Below are 19,753 nucleotides of genomic sequence, written 5' to 3'. Positions count from 1 at the left end.
AGGTTTGGTAGGCATGAAAAGGGTGTTGTAGCAACGTGCTAGCAAGCCCTAACCAATGACCAAACTTGCAATAAGGAGCACCAACCCTTTCATGAATGCAAGTATGTGTTGTTGATGTATTTGTGTTGAGATTGGATGCTAGTGGATGAGAAGTCCTAAGAGAGGACTTGTATTAGTCACTTGAGGTCTATGGGAGGGCAGCGTGAGAGTGGACCATGTAGCCTAGAGTAGGACCTTGATGGAGTATGGTGGTTGCTAAAAGAGGTAAGTAATGAGGAGCTGCAGGTTTGAGCCAACCAAGAGCAGTTTGATATAGCCCATGTTCATTGTTGTAGAAGCGACATTCGATGATGATAGGTGGCAACCCTTCCTGCCCTATGTTAGTCTTCTTTAGAGCAGCGCAAGAAGACTATAGTGGGAAGAAAAGGCCCAAAAGAGACGAGGAGCAACGATGGGCAAAAGTCTCAAAGTGTTGTTGCCTTAAAGGACGAAGGAGCAATTAGTGAAAGACCCTGTGTGTTGATTATAAATGGACTATCAATAAGAAGGCAAATTGGAGAGTTGAGTTCAATGGCCTAAAGGATCTAGGGCATTAAAACAGGGAGGTGTTGAATAACAAAACTGAAAGACCCGCAATGTACAAAATACGACAAAGCAGTTGTGATTGCACGCTACATCAACGTGATCGTCATTGTATCTTGTATGTTGTATTCTATACTAGTAGATGCTTGAGGGCCATTATCCTTGGTACAAGAGCCATAGACTATTGTATTACTCAGTTGAATTAATATAACAAAGTCGGGCTATTGTACATATTTTTTAAAAACGTGTATATTTTGTGCACTAATAGATTTACTATTGTTTATATTACGTTGTGCGAAGTAGACTTCTTGTGATACTTGGTTTGTAGCATCAATGATTTAAGATTCTATCATACACACTTGTATTTGGAAAAACAACAAAACACAATATTCCAAATTATACAATGTCTTTAGAGATTTTAACCTACCACCGCTGGGAACACAAACATGCCATATCACGCTCCTTCGACAAATTCTTTGAATTTATTACTGATAAAATTATATATAAATATAGATCCAATTATAGAAAGAAAAAAAATTATTTTATTTATTTATTTTTGTTATGATATATAATTTTAAAATATAAAGCTCTTCACTTATACATTTAAAAATTATTTTATTTTCACCATGTTAAGCTTCAAGACAAAAAAAATTATCTTGTAATTTCATTTTTAAGATTATATTATGTTTTTTTTACAAAATATTAAATTAACATGAACAAATTTTAAAAAAAATTATTATAAAAGATAAATTGTTCTCTTTGCAATTACACGGATAAAAAATCTTAAATTAATTTTAAGATATGTATTAATGTCATAGGCCACTTTTAAATAAATAGATTTTTATAATCATATAAAACTTTCGTAAATAAAGTATGTTAAATAACCTAAAATGATTCCTTACACATCTTGTTGAAATTATAAATTTTATTTAAGTCAAAATCACTTATACAAGCATCTCCATAAAAACAAATATTTATACAAAAAAAATTGCAACAGCCAAAAAAATGTTTTTTTCGTGATGTTTCACAAACACGGACATCACAAACACGGTGACCGCTACATCCACAACATTTTTGCTACTTGACCAACCATTGAGAGAGCAAGTGCAACAAGTACACCAATCACTAGTAAAAATGAAATAGCAATTAATGTAAACACAACCAATTGTAAAGCAATAGTCATGATGTCCAAAAAAACAAATATTTATACATAAAAATTGCAAAAACAAAAATATTTTTTCATAGTTCACAAACACTACGTGACCGCTACATCCACAGAAAATCCAGTTAGATCAAACCCTAAATGGAATCTCATTAGTCAAACTAGCAGGGCCTAACCCACCAAACATGCGGAGAATTGACCCTATGATATCTCAATCAGGCCTAACCCTAAGGGCATCCAGGGGAATTGACCCTATGACCTCCTAATTAGTAAGGTACTTAGCAACAACAAAAACTCACCAATTTAACTAACTCTTAAATTTTACAAAACGATATTATTATAAATAATTTCATATATAATTTTAAAAACTTTCCATTTCTATAAATACAAATTATTCTATATTTTGAAAATCTTAATTACTAATCTGATCAAATATTTTGAAAATCTTAATTACTAATCTAATCATATATTTTGCAAAATCTTAATTACTGATTTGATCATATACCATAAACCTAACAAACTTAATTACTAATGAAATACAAACATCAATTTATACTTGTTTCATAACCTATAATGATATTTTTACTTGCTCATGTCAAATTGTTTTCTTTAACATGAATCCAATGAACTATTGTTGTTGTTTTGAATTAAAGCCTTAACTTTAACACCATGTCCAAATTGTTTCGTTATTGCGCACACTTCTAATCTGGTGGGAGATATCATTGTATTCGCGATCAGGAAATAATGAAGAATGAGCTTTTAATATCTCAGAAATTATTCAAGAGCAAACATGACTAAATCAACGCTAAGCAATTTCTTTAAACATTGGAATGTGGTTTACGAGATTTGAGTTAAGAAACACTCCGAAAACGAAGATAACGAATCACACTGAATTCAAATTGATCCAAAATGTTTGGCACTGACATAATTATAAAATCCTGTATCATTCCACTGGATCATTAAACAAAAGCCTTTGCTTTTGCAGGAGAGCCGCATAATCCTTGAAGGAGAAAAAGCTATAGCGAGGCCTCTTATCAGAATTCAAGACATCTGGCATTGGGTGGATGATGCTCTCTGTGGATGGTGAGTAGATTAGGGCCATGGAAGTGCTAGCCTGGTCACTTATCACAGTCGGCCTCCCTACCCTACTCTCGTACTCTCCATCACTCCAAAACTGCAAGTATAACAAACAAACAAAAAATCAGTGGCTACTATATCTATTTTTTTCCAATTTCATAACATGGTAATCCAATCCCAACAGTATTGAATTTTTTTCAAGGACTATTGATTCGCTTCGTTATGTCGCCGAGGGTGACCAAGAGAGTGCCAGCCCGTGGGGAGACCCGAACCCAACTCTGATCCACGTACACCTCGAAGCTATCAGAGATGTTTTGGGATTGTAATGTTAGAATAAATAGATATGAATGCTTCAGACGGGCTGATTGAAATTTTGCAGGCCCTTTCTGATTCGATGAACATATCACAGATGCTTTATTCGCTAACAATATCTGCCATGAAACATGATCGGTCCCAATCACCAACCCTCTAGTAAATGATCTAGGATCTCGCCTGCAACTTTCTCCATAGCGCTCGAATAATCTCCCAATGCACAGCACAGCTGGATACCAGAGTTCAAAACCGGTGAGGATTGAACGATTATCAATATTACAATTAAGCATAAATTACCATGGATTTGCAGCTCATAACGAGGACAGTGTGTCCAGATAGTCACCAAAATGCTCTGGTTTTTGCTAACCAGAACATATTGGAGAATGGATCTGTGCTATCCTCAATTGAGATTCAAAACTTACTGGTGTCTCTAAGCCAGCATGCTCTCTCTGTGTGTTTAGATACTTACATTGTATGAACTAAGCATGCTCTGTGTGTTTAGATACTTACACTGTATGAACTAACCTGCATCAGTGTGTGACTTTTAAATCCATGCTTAGAATTTGGCCAAGAGCCTTTCCTATCATCTAATCAATTTAGTTTTTTTTACATTCGTGTGTGACTTGTAAAGACATGCCTAGAATTTGGCGTTCGACTAAATATTTGAAAACATAAATATATATTTTAAACTCAATTTGAAAGGACGATAAGTGCTTTAAGCTTTACAATTTGCAAAGACATATTAATCCCAGATTTAGATTAATCTGGGTTAATAGCTATATTTAATATATCAAATACAAATTCAAAATTTTATCCACAGTGAATATTTTCACCGTTATAAAAGTGTTTAATTTGATTGTGGAATTTGAAATATTTGGATAATTTAGGTTACAAAAATGAAGCTATTTCATTTTGTCATTTAAATTTTCAAAATATTTTAAAAATCTGCATAGACTACTTTATATAACCTGTAAGATAGAATTGTGAAAATTTTGAGATATAGTTGTCCTTAGTTATTAACTCAGTTCTGTAAACCTTGGATGGATTAAATGTTGCAAATCTGCAAAGACTACTTTATAAAACCCGTAAGATAGAATTGTGAAAATTTTGAGATATAGTTGTCATTAGTTATTAACCCAGTTCTGTAAACCTTGAATTGGATTAAAAGTTTGTAGCATATTTTGTATCAAAAGGTTTAAAAAATGAATATTCACCCCCAAAAAAATGAGTTCTTATTATTTATTATTACATTTTATGTTTTTGAATTAAAAATTTGAAAAGATTTTGCACCAAAAAAAAATCAGTAAATATAAACCAACACAATATATCACTAAATACCCAAAAAAATCAGTGAATATGAATATATATATATATATATTTTCTCAACACAATATATCACTAAATACAAAAATCATTGTAACACCAAGATTTCAAACCAACTCTATCCTAATGTACTCAAAAGGAAAGCTTTTAGAAATAAGAATACAAGTACAAATACTTTTGAAAATACAATAAAACTTCAGGAATGCTATGGCATAATGTAAAAATGATGCAATTTAAAATTTCAGAAAAACTCGGTCCTTGTGTATTTAAAAGTCAGGTTTCTAGTAATGCGAACATGAGATATCATTAAATACAAATATTTTTTAGAATACAATAAAATTTCAGAAATGCTGTGGCATAATGTGAAAAGGAATTTAATATTTCAGAAAAACTCCGTCCTAATGTATTTAAAAGTCAGGTGTATGAGATATCATTAAATACAAATATTTTTAAAATACAATAAAATTTCATTTCAGAAATGCCGTGGCATAATGTGAAAAGGAATTTAATATGCAATTTAAGATAATGTGAAAAGGAATTTAATATGCAATTTAAGATTTCAGGCAAATTCTGTACTAAAGTATTTAAAAGCGAGGTTTTTAGAAACGAGAACATGAGATATTATCAAATAAAAATATCTTTGAAAATACAATAAAATTTCAAAAATGCTTTGGCATAATGTGTGAAGAGATTTAATATACAATTTAAAATTTCAAACAATTTTGTTTTAAGATATTTTTAAATACCTATGTTGCATGAGTTTCTGGAAGGCAGGAACATTGGGAACTTGGGTACAGGTTTTCTAGAACGACTAGAGGTTTCCTCAAAATTTACAGAAAACAACTAATCAGAAGCAGTAATATTATATAATAAAAAAATTAAAATATTTAAAATATTTTTTTAATTATATAATTATCAAAATTAATATTGATTCAAAATACTCAAATATTAAAATCAGTTTAAATATATAACATATAATCTCTCTTATATATAAATATATTCTCTGGGTGTCTTTCTCCCAAAGTCTCTCCCCTTTATATATATAAAATGTCAAATTTATTATCAGTTCTCTGACACGTTTCTCTAGTTATTCTTGACACGTTTCTCAAGTTATTCTTACGAGAAAAAACAACTCCAATGTTTAAGCATTGATTGCCATATACAATATGCACACACAATCTTTTGTGATATATATACATAAACAACAAAAGAAATATTCATCAGCTTGACATCCCAGAGATCGCACTTACGTTGAGGTGCCACAGGCTTCCTTAACCCATCAAGGGATTGCTCCATTTTCTCAATTAATGATATTGGTGTTAAACATGTCTTTGGCCTTTCTTCCTGCGAAGGTTTCAACATAGGCTCATGTTTTGTGGGCAGTTCAGCATATTTCTCTACAGGTTTTGTATTCCCCGCCTCTAGGGAACACCAGAACTCCAAAAAAAAACAGTCTTCAAAGCTCCCATTGAAGTTCCTGCTGAAAAGGTAACGTTCCCATACAGTTCCAAAGCTCCCGGGAACGCAGGCCCGTACAACAGAGCTAAATACAAATATCTTTGAAAATACAATAAAACTTCAGAAATGCTCTGGCATAATGCGAAAAAAAAAAAAAAAATTTAATATGCAATTTAATGTTCTGAAGCATTAGGTTTTTTTCCATTGAGTTACACTATGAGATAATAAAAAGAGAATTTACAAGTATCAGAATGAGTATTGAGTTTTCCATCATATCACTGTGTTAATATTTAATGTAAACACTACACTCATCATCATTCAATGTCAGGAAAAAATAAGATGTAATAGGATGCTCTCAATCTCCAGGTCTATATCAAATCAGAATAGATATTGGTGTTTTACATATAACAGTGTGGTTGACTTTCTCTATGTAATGAAAATTTTACTTAAACTATACTAGCCTAGATCCATTTTAAATTTAGATCTACAAAGAGGGATCAAATCTATTTTTACTCTAAAAGAGATTTACATGTCAAGATTGGTGGATCCAAATTTAAAATGGATCTAGACTGGTTTAATTCCCTTTTAAATAGGCTACATTCCACATGAATACTATAGATTCTCAATACTATGAGTCAATACTATAAACAATTTTTATTTTATTATTATTATTATTTTATAAAATTATTTTTATTTAAATATAGTTCTTAAAGTAAATTTAAAATAAAGATATCTAAACATTAGGAAAATGTTCAAATAACCTCTTTACCCAAGTTCAAGTCTCCATTACAAATACAAACTGCCTACCTTTATACTGATTATCCTCAAACTGCCTACCTTTATACTGATTATCCTCTAACGACCTTTGTGCTGATTATCTTAACCACTTTGAAACTTCCTTGATTTGAGGAGTAATCGATTCTTACTCATAACAGAAATTTTAAATAAAATAATAATAACAAAAACATTTAATTTAAAACAAAAAAACGAAGCACAGCATTAAAAACCAAACTAAACATACCTGACGTTGCCACATAACTGGGGCCAGATATTTCTGACCAAGTCTTCAATCTGGTTCGCCTATTTTCCTCTACCTTGACATCACTCCCTTTTTCTCTATTTCTCTACAGCCCTCCCTTTTTCTCTATTTCTCTAGAGCAGGCTCGAACAATCCACCGCATTCCTTGTCACCCCTCTGCGCCACATCGCAAGAAGCGCCCTGTCTTATCATCTGAGAGCACCCGAACTTCCCAGCAGAGTCGACGACCCTGCGCACCAAATCATCCCTCGCCCGTATATAAATCATTGATAGGAAGATCGCACTCCCTCACACTGCCTTCAGAGGGGCTTCAGGCAAAACCAGACTCGAAATGCCGAGTGAGTTCTTAAGAAAATCCGAGGGAGCGTCGTTATTAACTGCAGTGACTGAGGAGGACTAGTTGCCTCCCTGACTTGGCGATGGAGGAGCCACCCGAGAGCCACACAGAGTATTTCCCTGCTGCTGGACATTCATAGAAGACATATCTACACAGACTGATAACAATCTCACGAGAACTTTGTTACTTAAATAACGAAAGTTCAAAGCCCAAGAAGACCGTAACCGCAAAAAGAGCCAAAGATGGTGACTATGCCGAAGAGCAGCAAAGGCCGAAGAAGAAGTCCGTGACCAACGGAAAGAAACCCGGTGAAGAAGTCGGGAAAGATGATGAAATTGATGGAGAGCAGGCTGCACCAAAGAAGAAGAAACCATTCTCCAAGGGGAAAAAACCGCTGAAATTGGCGTCCAAGGGAAAGAAACCCGCTGAAGAAGTCGGGAAAGATGATGAAATGGATGCAGAGCAGCCCGCGCCAGAGAAGAAGAAACCATTCTCCAAGGGAAAAAAAGGCCGCTGTAGAAGAAGTCGTGCAAGATAATGAGGCTGCTGAAGAGCAGACCCAGCAGAAGAAGAAATCTATGTCCAAGGGAAACAAAACCCGCTGAAAAAAAATTCCCGAAAAAGAAACCGCGGAAGCAGCAGCGAGAATACCCTACCCCCGTCCCCATGGTGACTCCTGTGCGAAGGACTCGCATAAGAAATCCTTGAGAAAGATGGCGCGCGTGTGGACGGACATGCGTCATCATGCATGGCTACCCTGGTTTTATATTGATGTTCCAGACCCTCATTCGCACAAACCAGGGTACCCTACCCTAACGAGGGTTTGCAGTATCAATATAGCTACGCTGGTGTGTGCAAAGAGGGTCTGGTGTGATGATGACTTTACCCCGAGTCGAAAATGAAATCGGTGTCCAAGGGAAAGAAACCCGCTGAAGAAGTAATCCTGGCGTCGAACCCTACGAAAAAGAAACCGCGGAAGCAGCCCGGCTTCGAACCTTACGAAAAAGAGACCACGGAAGCAGCAGTAAGAATCCTGCCCATTCTTGCTACTGCTTAGAGCAGGGATTCTCACTGCTGCTTCCGCAGTTTCTTATTCATTGGCCCAAGATGCAAGTAAACCCCAGTTGTATAAAAAACTGAGGATGTAGAGGAGGTATGAATCCATTAAGAACAAGATGGATCAAGGGAATATCGAAGAAGATGTAGGTGTATGGCAGGAACTTTAAATACTACAATGATATATAGCATGCATTTTTTATTTTACATTTGGTACTATAATGATGTATAGCATGCACTTTTCTTATTTTTGAGAGCAAAAATGGGTATGGTTGAACTTTAAAGCTCGAAAGACAAGCACACATTAAGAAATAATTTGTAATATATTACATTTGTGATTGGTTTAGGGTAGTTGTATATTTTTGGAATTGCAAAGGGTGGGTTTTGAGTTTAGGAATTGAAATTTGGAGTGAAAATGATTTAGGGCATCATATTTGTATCATGATAGTTTTGTAATTATAGAGTATTTTTTGGTATATGATAAAAATTTAAGATGTATGTGAGGATAATTGTAGTTTATTGTTTGTTTCCCTTTCCAAGTTTTTGTATGTTGTAGACTTTATTTTGGTAATGTTGAGTCGAAGACAATTTGCTTCAAGAAATATATTTTGGATTTATAATCTAGATTATAGCGTGAGAAATCTTGTTATGTGGTGTGGTTGAAATTTAAAGGTCTGAATACAAGAGTAGATAGAAAACACAAGCATACACTAAGAAATGATAGAGAACAAATAAGCTATATTGATCTACGAAACATTACATTTGTGATTGGTCCAGGGTAGGTATATATTAAGAAGATGGACATTACATTTGTGACTGGGCTAGGGGAGGTTTATATTAAGAAGACATGTATACTCAACCTCTCCCATCAGAGCTTGATACATGATAGAAATGAACTGATTGTGGTGATTTAACTACCCAAAATCCCTTTACCTTACTAAGTCACATGATACTAACTATTTATTGTCACTAATATAATACATATAGATTTATTGGGTCTTGATATTTGTTTCACCTTCCTCATTCTTTTAGTAGGTGGTTTTATAAGTTGAACCACTCTCTTGCAATTTGAATTGATTTCTCTGAGCTAGTTCATTGGGATCTCTTGCCTTCTGAAAATTACAAGGTCAATTATTCATGCAGTCACACAGTCGTCACTCTACTATCAAGTTCATTTCTAGCAAGGTGATTCCTTGGTTGAGTTGGTTGTGCGGTCCTTGGTCTCCTATATAAGTCATTTTCACTCAGAATTTATCCAAGATGTTAACACCATCCTTTTATCAAGGTTTTGGGGCTTAATGCCAAGACTTTTAATACTTTAATGTGGTATTATATAAGAGAACTTTAATAAAAGAGTTACAAGAACTTTGCAAGATTACTTCATCACTGAATAAAAATCTATCATGTTGTCATGGATTCATTTCAAACAAATCTATTTGGTCTACCACAAGCCAATTTGGATAAACAGTTGACCTCTTTATTGTTCTCCCTCATTGTTTATAGGCAAGAGAAATGCTAAAAAGATGGTATAATTTTTTTAGTCCCTGTGACCACTACATGAAGTTCCAGGTCCTATGATCCATGGACATGTCCAACCATGAAATAACTAATTTTGAATCACTATAAAATATAGATCCTAAACACCCATCTCCAAAAAGGCTAGGAGCATGAAAAGGTAAACTACCCTTAGTTCAATTGCAATTGATCTCTCACCTAGATTACATTCAAAAGGAAAGTAGTATGCATCTTATATGTATAAAATACCACCTACACAAATACTCCTAACATCATTAAGGGACACTCCAGTGCAAAATGATTTTTATGTTTCTTTTTCTTGACTGCTTGCTTAAACTTCCATAATAGGTGTGAATACATTCCCACTGCTTGCATAAAATTCCATAATAGGTGTGAATACATTGTCCTGAAAAAGATAAGCATATCTTACCCCACCTATATGGGCTAGATAACAAATAATGGCAAGAATGGTGTTCCTTCCTCAACTCTTCAACATTAACCAAGATTGTGTTTCAACTGTGGCGAGATGGATTATTTTTTGACAAGATGTTCAATGAAGAAGAAGGGATATGATGAGAAGAAGAAAGGGAAGTAGGTCGCAGGTGTCGCCACTTCTGTCGAGACAGATGGTTTCTCCACGAGGTTGGAGGAGGAGAACTTTGTTTTGATCTCTCATTTCTCACGAAGTATCATCGACAAAGTTGCATGGTACGTGGATAGTGGAGCGTCGAAACATATGACAGAGTCACAAGAGGTGTTCAAGACTCTAGCTGAGTGGGACTCAAAGTTGCACATGGTGTTGGTCAACAAGAGTCAAAAAGAGATAAGAAGATCAAGGGTCATGCCATTCAAGATGGGTTCAAGACAAGTGATGCAATTTTAGGATGTCTTATTTGTACCAAGACTCAAATATAGTGTGATATCTATCTCAATGATCGAGTAGGGGTTTGAGGTCTTGTTCCAAGATGGGAAGGCTAGACTCAAGCCCAAAGGCTCTAGCTCTGCAAGTGGCATGATTGGAGTTAGAGAGCCTGGTCTATATAGACTAACCGACAAGCCCATAGATCATGGGAAGAAGAAGGAGAACTAGGTACAAGTTCCAGAGAAGCAAGTTGTAGAGGAGCAGGTACAGATACAAGAGAAGATCTAGGTTCGAGAGGCTTAGACGGAGTCAAGTTCTAGAGAGAGTTTCCAGGTTCAGAGGAAGACTTTACAGAGCAAGAAGAGCATGTGGTCAGTGGAGAGAAAGGGTGCTTCTACCACTGCCAAGAAGGAATCATGGAGAGAGTGGAAAACATTTCAGGAGAAGAAGAAGCAACGAGCTTCCAGTGACAGTGACACTTCCGAGAGAGGTAGAGTCCACGCTACAAGGATTACTACAATTTCGGGCGCTATAAATTGGGGGAGTGTTACGAGCAGTAACAATGATGATGATGAGCTACTTCCTAGTCTTGGAAGTACCTCCCTTGCTAAGAGGGAGTACTAAGATATTTAGCTTGGGAGGTACTCCAAGCCCTAGGGTTCAAGGTTTGGAGGTTGGAGTGCCAAAAATGGCATAGTGGGCTTGGAACCCAAACATGTGGGATTTTCACCCACGTTGGTGGGTGTGGAACCACGAGGCATTTCTATGATTTGACACATGGAAGTGTAGAGGACTCTTAGAGGAGAAAGGGGCAGCAAAAATCATCAAAATCCGAGCTCTAGAAGTGGAGATATGAATTTTTCTATGTGGTTGTAGGTTAATTTGGCATACAAGTCAGGTTGGATTGAGTATTAAGTGTGCCAATTTAGAGGGTGATGGAGCCACATGAGTTAGATATAAATTGAGGAGAGTGTGAGGTCATTTCCTCACATCCAAGTGCATCCTAACATGTATAATACATCTCTAAGGAAGCAGAGTTAGAGAAGAAAGCTAGAAAAAGTGATTGGTATTGTTTTGTATGTGGTTATTTGTCTCTTGAAGGGTCGAGGAGCTACAAGTGGTTGTCACATTTGTTGAGGGTAGTTTGGGTGGGGTTTTGGGCATGTTGTGGTGGTATATCTCTCCAAAAAGCAGGGCACAACTCTTGTTGTATGTTACAGGTGGGTCGCAACCCTAAAGATCCTTGGACAGGAGGCCGAATAGTTGAGGAGCAACTCAAGTAGGATGCAGACCTGAGTTTTTATTTTAAGAATTTCACGTTTTACACCCGAGCATGATCACACCTAGCAATCTGAATATAGCTCATGCTTGTTGGCTAGAAACAAGCCTTGGACAACAACGAATTGGAGCAACATTGTTTGGAGGGAGGCCGCAGTAGTTAAGAAGGTTTGGTAGGTGTGAAAAGGGTGTTGTAGCAACGTGCTAGCAAGCCCTAACCAATGACCAAAGTTGCAATAAGGAGCACCAACCCTTTCATGAATGCAAGTATGTGTTGTTGATGTATTTGTGTTGAGATTGGATGCTAGTGGATGAGAAGTCCTAAGACAGGACTTGTATTGGTCACTTGAGGTCTATTGGAGGGCAGCGTGAGAGTGGAACAATTAGCCTAGAGTAGGACCTTGATGGAGTAAGGTGGTTGCTAGAGGAGGTAAGTAATGAGGAGCTCAAGGTTTGAGCCAGCCAAGAGCAGTTTAGTATAGCCCATGTTCATTGTTGTAGAAGCGACATTCGATGATGATAGGTGGCAACCCTCCCTACCTTATGTTAGTCTTCTTTAGAGCAGCACAAGAAGACTGCAGTGGGAAAAAAATTCCCAAAAGAGCCAAGGAGCAGCAGTGGTCAAAAGTCTCAGATTGTTGTTGCCTGGAAGGACGAAGGAGCAATTAGTGAACATGAAGACCCTATGTGTTGATTATAGATGGACTATCAACAAGGAGGCAAATTGGAGAGTTGAGTTCAATGGCCTAAAGGATCTGTACATTGATACAGGCATGTGTTGAATAACAGAACTGAAGGACCTGCAATGTACAAAATACGACAACGCAGTTGTGATTGCACGCTACATCAGCGTGATCATCATTGTATCTTTATGTTGTATTATATACTAACGGATGCTTGAGGGCCATTATCCTTGGTACAAGAGCCATAAACTATTGTATTATCCAGTTGAATTAATATAACAAAGTCAAGTTATTGTACATATTTTTTAAAAAGGTGTATATTTTGTGCACTAATAGATTTACTATTGTTTATATTACATTGTGCGAAGTAAACTTCTTGTGATACTTGGTTTGTAGCATCAATGATTTAAGATTCTATCATAGACACTAGTATTGTGGAAAAACAACATAACACAATATTCCAAATTATATCATGTCTTTGGAGATTTTAACCTACAACCGCTGGGAACACAAACGTGCCATACCACTTGAGCTACACTCCTTCAACAAATTCTAAAAATTTATTACTAATAAAATACATATAAATATAGATCCAATTATAGAAAAAATTATTTTATTTATTTATTTTTGTTATGATATATAATTTTAAAATATAAAGCTCTTCACTTATACATTTAAAGATTAATTTATTTTCATTATATTAACCTCCAAGACTATAAATAAACAAAAAAAAATCTTGTAATTCCATTTTTAAGATCATATTATGTTTTTTTACAAAATATTAAATTAACATGAACAAATTTAAAATATATATATATTATTATAAAAGATAAATTGTTCTCCTTTTTGCAATTACACGGATAAAAATCTTAAATTAATTTTAAGATATGTATTAATGTTATAGACCACTTTTAAATAAATAGATTTTTATAGTCATATAAAACTTTCTTAAATAAGGATAAAATGATTCCTTAAAAATTCTGTGTTAAAAAACCTAAAATGATTTCTTACACATCTTATTGAAATTAGAAATTTCATTTAATTCAAAATCACTTATACAAGCATCTCTATAAAAACAAATATTTATACATGAAAATTGCGATATCAAAAAAAACATGTTGTTTCACAAACACCACTAGGTGACGGCTACATCTAACAACATTTTTGCTACTTCCAACAGCATTTTTGCTACTTGGCCAACCATTGAGAGAGCAAGTGCAACAAGTACACCAATCACTAGTAAAAATGAAATAGAACTAACTTTTAAGGTTTACAAAACAATATTATTATAAATAATTTCATATAATTTTAAAAGCTTTCCATTTCTATAAATACAAATTATTCTATATTTTGAAAATCTTAATTACTAATCTGATCAAATATTTTGAAAATCTTAATTACTAATCTGATCATATATTTTGAAAATCTTAATTACTAATTTGATCATATACTATAAACCTAACCAACTTAATTACTAATGATACAAACATAAATTTATACTTATTTCTTTTTCAGAAAAAAAAAAGCAATATATTATATTAAAGCAATATATACAGCTTGGTTCAAATTTATACTTATTTCATAAACTATTATAATATTTTTACTTGCTCATGTCAAATTGTTTTCTTTAACATGAATCCAATGAACTATTGTCGTTGTTTTGAATAAAGCCTTAACTTTAATACCATGTCCAAATTGTTTCGTTATTGCGCACACTTCTAATTTGGTGCGAGATATCATTGTATTCGCGATCAGGAAATAATGGAGAATGAGATTAGATATCATTTTTGGGATTCAACTGCGTTAAGTCATTCAAACGTATGACCATTTCCATGAGAGGTAGTATGATTTTTGAATAGTTCACTTAGCACTCATTGCATCGGGTGATGCTCACAGGGGTGAAGAAGTGGGATTGAAACTAGTGAAATGTGGAGAACGAATCACATAGCATCAATCATCACTTCCAGGGCTTGCACCCGGTAACCAGGACTTCCCAGGAGGTCACCCATCCCAGAACTCCTCTGGCTCAAGCGTGCTTAACTGTGGAGTTTTTCCCCACAATCAAGCCCACTTAGCTTGCTACCCCATTTGCAAAACCTTAGCAAGTATTGTGCCTCATGAACCATTCAAGTAGAGATCCCTTGACTCTTTTTGAATTTAAGTATGGGGGATTTACGCAGTGCATTATATTAGATATCATTTTTGGGATTCAACTGCGTTAAGTAAGTCATTCAAACGTATGACCATTTCCATGAGAGGTAGTCGTAACTGACTAATTTCTCATGATTTTTGAATAGTTCACTTAGCACTCATTGCATCGGGTGATGCTCACAGGGGTAAATCCCCCATACTTAAATTCAAAAAGGAGAATGAAATTTTAATATCTCAGAAATTATTCAAGAAGACCAAACATGATTAAATCAACGATAAGCAATTTCTTTAAACATTGGAATGTGGTTTACGAGATTTGAATTAAGAAACACTACGAAAACGAAGATAACGAATCAGACTGAATTCAAATTGATCCAAATTTTTGGCACTGACTTAATTATAAAATCCTGTATCGTTCCACTGGATCATTAAACAAAAGCCTTTGCTTTTGCAGGAGAGCCGCATATTCCTTGAAGGAGAAAGTGCTATAGCGAGGCCTCTTATCAGAATTCAATCTGGCATTGGGTAGATGATACTCTGTGGATGGTGAGTAGATCAGGGCCATGGAAGTGCTAGCCTGGTCACTTATCACAGTCGGCCTCCCTACCCTACTCTCGTACTCTCCATCACTCCAAAACTGCAAGTATAACAAACAAACAAAAAATCAGTGGCTACTATATCTATTTTTTTCCAATTTCATAACATGGTAATCCAATCCCAACAGTATTGAATTTTTTTCAAGGACTATTGATTCGCTTCGTTATGTAGCCGAGGGTGACCAAGAGAGTGCCAGCCCGTGAGGAGACCCGAACCCAACTCTGATCCACGTACACCTCGAAGCTATCAGAGGTGTTTTGGGATTGCAAGGTTAGAATAAATAGATATGAATGCTTCAGACGGGCTGACTTAAATTTTGCAGGCCCTTTCTGATTCGATGAACATATCACAGATGCTTTATTCGCTAACAATATCTGCCATGAAACATGATCGGTCCCAGTCACCAACCCTCTAGTAAATGATCTAGGATCTCGCCTGCAACTTTCTCCATAGCGCTTGAATAATCTCCCAATGCACAGCTGGATACCAGAGTTCAAAACCGGTGAGGATTGAACCACTATCAATATTACAATTAAGCATAAATTACCATGGATTTGCAGCTCATAACCAGGACAGTGTGTCCAGATAGTCACCAAAATGCTCTGGTTTTTGTTAACCAGAACATATTTGGAGAATGGATCTGTGCTATCCTCAATTGAGATTCAAAACTTACTGGTGTCTCTAAGCCAGCATGCTCTCTGTGTGTTTAGATACTTACACTGTATGAACTAAGCATGCTCTCTGTGTTTAGATACTTACACTGTATGAACTAACCTGCATCAGTGTGTGACTTTTAAAGCCAGGCTCAGAATTTGGCCATGAGCCTTTCCTATCATCTAATCAATTTAGTTTGTTTTACATCTGTGTGTGACTTGTAAAGACATGCCTAGAATTTGGCGACTAAATATTTAAAAACATAAATATATATTTTAAACTCAATTTGAAAGGATGATATGTACTTTTAAGCTTTACAATTTGCAAAGACATATTAATCCCAGATTTAGATTAATCTGGGTCAATAACTATATTTAATATATCAAATATAAATTCAAAATTTAATTCACAGTTAATATCTGCAAAGACGACTTTATAAAAGCCACAAGAGAGAATTGTGAAAATTTTGAGATATAGTTGTCTTTAGTTATTAACTTAGTTCTGTAGACCTTGGATTGGATTAAAAGTTGTAACATATTTTGTACCAAACGTTTTAAAAAATGAATATTAACCCTAAATAAAAAGCTAGCCCTCATTATTTACTACTACATTTCATGTTTCTGGATTAAAAATTTGAACAGATTTTACACCCAAAAAAATAATAAATATAAATACAGATAATATATATATATATATATATATTTTTTTTTTCTCAGTACAATATATCACTAAATACAAAGATCATGGTAACACTAAGATTTCAAACCAACTCTGGCGTAATGTACTTAAAAGAAAAGCTTTTAGAAATGAAAATATAAGATATGACTAAATACAAATACTTTTGAAAATACAATAAAACTTCAGAAATGCTCTAGGATAATGTAAAAATATACAATTTAATTTTTCAAAAAAACTCCGTCCTAATATTTTTAAAGTCAGGTTTCTAGTAATGAGATGAAAACATGAGATATCATTAAATACAAATATTTTTTAAAATACAATAAAACTTCAGAAATGCTCTGGCATAATGTGAAAAGGAATTTAATATGCAATTTAAGATTTCACGCAAACTCCACTAAAGTATTTAGAAGCGAGGTTTGTATAAATGAGAACATGAGATATTATTAAATAAAAATATCTTTGAAAATACAATAAAACTTCAAAAATGCTCTGGCATAATGTGAAAAGAAATTTAATATACAATTTAAAATTTCAAACAAATTCTGTTTTAATGTATTTAAAAGACAGGCTTCTAGAAATGAGAACATGAGATATCCCTAAATACAAATACTTTTGAAAATACAATAAAACTTCATAAATGCTCTGGCATAATGTTCTGAAGCATTAGGTTTTTTCCATTGAGTTACACTATGAGATAGTAAAAAGAGAATTTACAAGTGTCAGAATGAGTATTGAGTTTTCCATCATATCACTGTGTTAATATTTAATGTAAACACTGCACTCATCGTGCATTAGGTTTTTTCCGTTGAGTTACACTATGAGATAGTAAAAAGAGAATTTACAAGTGTGAGTTTTCCATCATATCACTGTTGTGTTAATATTTAATGTAAACATTGCACTCATCGTCATTCAATGTCAAGGAAGAAATAAGAGGTCACGGCATGCTCTCAATCTCCAGGTCTATATCAAATCAGAATAGATATTGGTGTTTTATATATAAAAGTGTAGTTGACTTTTTCTATGTAATGAAAATTTTATTTAAATTATATTAGCTTAAATTTATTTTAAATATAGATTTATTAAAAAAATCAAATCTATATTTATTAAAAAAATCAAATTTATTTTCACTCTAAAAGAGACTTGCATATCAAGATTGGTAGATCCAAATTTAAAATGAATTTAAACTGGTTTAATTCTCTTTAAATAAACTACATTCCACATAAATATCATAGGTTCTCAATACTTGAACCAATATCATACGAGATCTTTTTTATTATTATTTTATAAAATTATTTTTATTTAGTTTTTTTTACTGAGTTAAAATGTTTAACTTACATTAAATTTTATTTTTAGATATAGAGTAAAATAAAGATATCCCAACATTAGGAAAATGTTCAAATAACCTCTTTATTCAAGTTCAAGTCTCCATTACAAACTACAAAGTTCAAGTCTCCTGTACAATTATCCTCTAACGACCTTTGTGCTGATTATCTTAACCACTTTGAATCTTCCTTGATTTTGATTGGCAATCGATTCTTACTAATAGCAGAAATTTTAAAATAAAATAATAAGAACAAAAAATTTAAATTAAAAACAAACAAAAACGAAGCACAGCATTAAAAACCAAACTAAACATACCTGACGTTGCCACATACCTGGGGCCAGATATTTCTGACAAAGTCTTCATCAGCTTCGCCTATTTTTCTCTACCTTGACATCACTTCCTTTTTCTCTATTTCTCTACAGCCGGCTCGAACAATCCACCGCATTCCTTGTCGGTCCTCTCCGCCACATCGCAAGAAGCGCCATGTCTTATCACCTGAGAGCACCCGAACTTCCCAGCAGAGTCGACGACCCTGCGCACCAAATCATCCCTCGCCCGAATATAAATCAGTGATAGGAAGATCGCACTCCCTCACACTGCCTTCACAGGGGATTCGGGCAAAACCAGACTCGAAATGCCGAGTGAGTTCTCAAGAAAATCCGAGAGATTGTCGTTATTAACTGCAGTGACTGAGGAGGAGTTGTTGCCTCCCTGACTTGGCGACGGAGGGGCCGTCCGAGAGCCACACAGTATTTCCCTGCTGCTGGACATTCATAGAAGACATATCTACACAGACTGATAACAATCTCACGAGAACTTTGTTACTTAAATAATGAAAGTTCAAAGCCCAAGAAGGCCGTAGCCGCAAAAAGAACCAAAGATGATGACTATGTTGAAGAGCTAAAGTTCAAAGCCCAAGAAGGCCGTAGCCGCAAAAAGAACCAAAGATGATGACTATGTTGAAGAGCAGCAGAGGCCGAAGAAGAAGTCCGTGTCCAACGGAAATAAACCCGCTGAAGAAGTGGTCGTGAAACATGATGACTTTGCTGAAGGCCAGCCCGAGCAGAAGAAGAAATCAGCGTCCAAGGAAAAGAAACCCGCTGAAGAAGTCGGGAAAGATGATGAAATTGATGGAGAGCAGCCTGCGCCAAAGAAGAAGAAACCATTCTCCAAGGGAAAAAAAACCGCTGAAATCGGCGTCCAAGGGAAAGAAACCCGCTGAAGAAGTCGGGAAAGATGATGAAATTGATGCAGAGCAGCCCGCGCCAAAGAAGAAGAAACCATTCTCCAAGGGAAAAAAAGCCGCTGTAGAAGAAATCGTGCAAGATAATGAGGCTGCTGAAGAGCAGACCCAGCCGAAGAAGAAATCTATGTCCAAGGGAAACAAAACCCGCTGAAAAAAAATTCCCACCTTCAAACCCTACAAAAAAAACCGCGGAAGCAGCAGCGAGAATACCCTACCCCCGTCCCCATGGTGACTCCTGCGAAGGACTCGCATAAGAAATCCTTGAGAAAGATGGCGCGCGTGTGGACGGACATGCGTCATCATGCATGGCCACTCTGGTGTTATATTGATGTTCCAGAACCTCATTCGCACAAACCCCGGTACCCTACTGTTGGTGTACATGCACTTAGACTAACTGTGTTGGTCTACATGCACCT

General features: G+C 35.1%; 1 protein-coding gene and 2 pseudogenes across 1 annotated transcript; all 3 read right to left on the bottom strand.

Annotated features, from left to right (window-relative positions):
• Positions 1–2,535: 2,535 nt before the first annotated feature.
• Positions 2,536–7,062, bottom strand: LOC149193151 (flavonol synthase/flavanone 3-hydroxylase-like). The gene is made up of 2 exons (XM_089406550.1): positions 6,936–7,062; positions 2,536–2,918 (listed from the first exon to the last, which is right to left on the bottom strand). The coding sequence occupies exons 1-2, from the start codon at positions 6,948–6,950 to the stop codon at positions 2,688–2,690; spliced, it is 246 nt and encodes an 81-aa protein (XP_089262676.1). The 5' UTR covers positions 6,951–7,062; the 3' UTR covers positions 2,536–2,687.
• On the bottom strand, positions 6,959–8,036 carry LOC149193150 (uncharacterized; annotated as a pseudogene).
• A 7,075-nt stretch (positions 8,037–15,111) lies between these two features.
• On the bottom strand, positions 15,112–19,017 carry LOC149193149 (1-aminocyclopropane-1-carboxylate oxidase homolog; annotated as a pseudogene).
• Between the last annotated feature and the right edge of the window lie 736 nt (positions 19,018–19,753).

This window comes from Pinus tabuliformis, chromosome 2_2, assembly GCF_031772625.1.
Source record: "Pinus tabuliformis cultivar Carrire ecotype Pingquan chromosome 2_2, CPIR1, whole genome shotgun sequence".
Taxonomy (NCBI): Eukaryota; Viridiplantae; Streptophyta; class Pinopsida; order Pinales; family Pinaceae; genus Pinus; species Pinus tabuliformis.
This window is presented reverse-complemented; position numbering and strand designations above follow the sequence as displayed.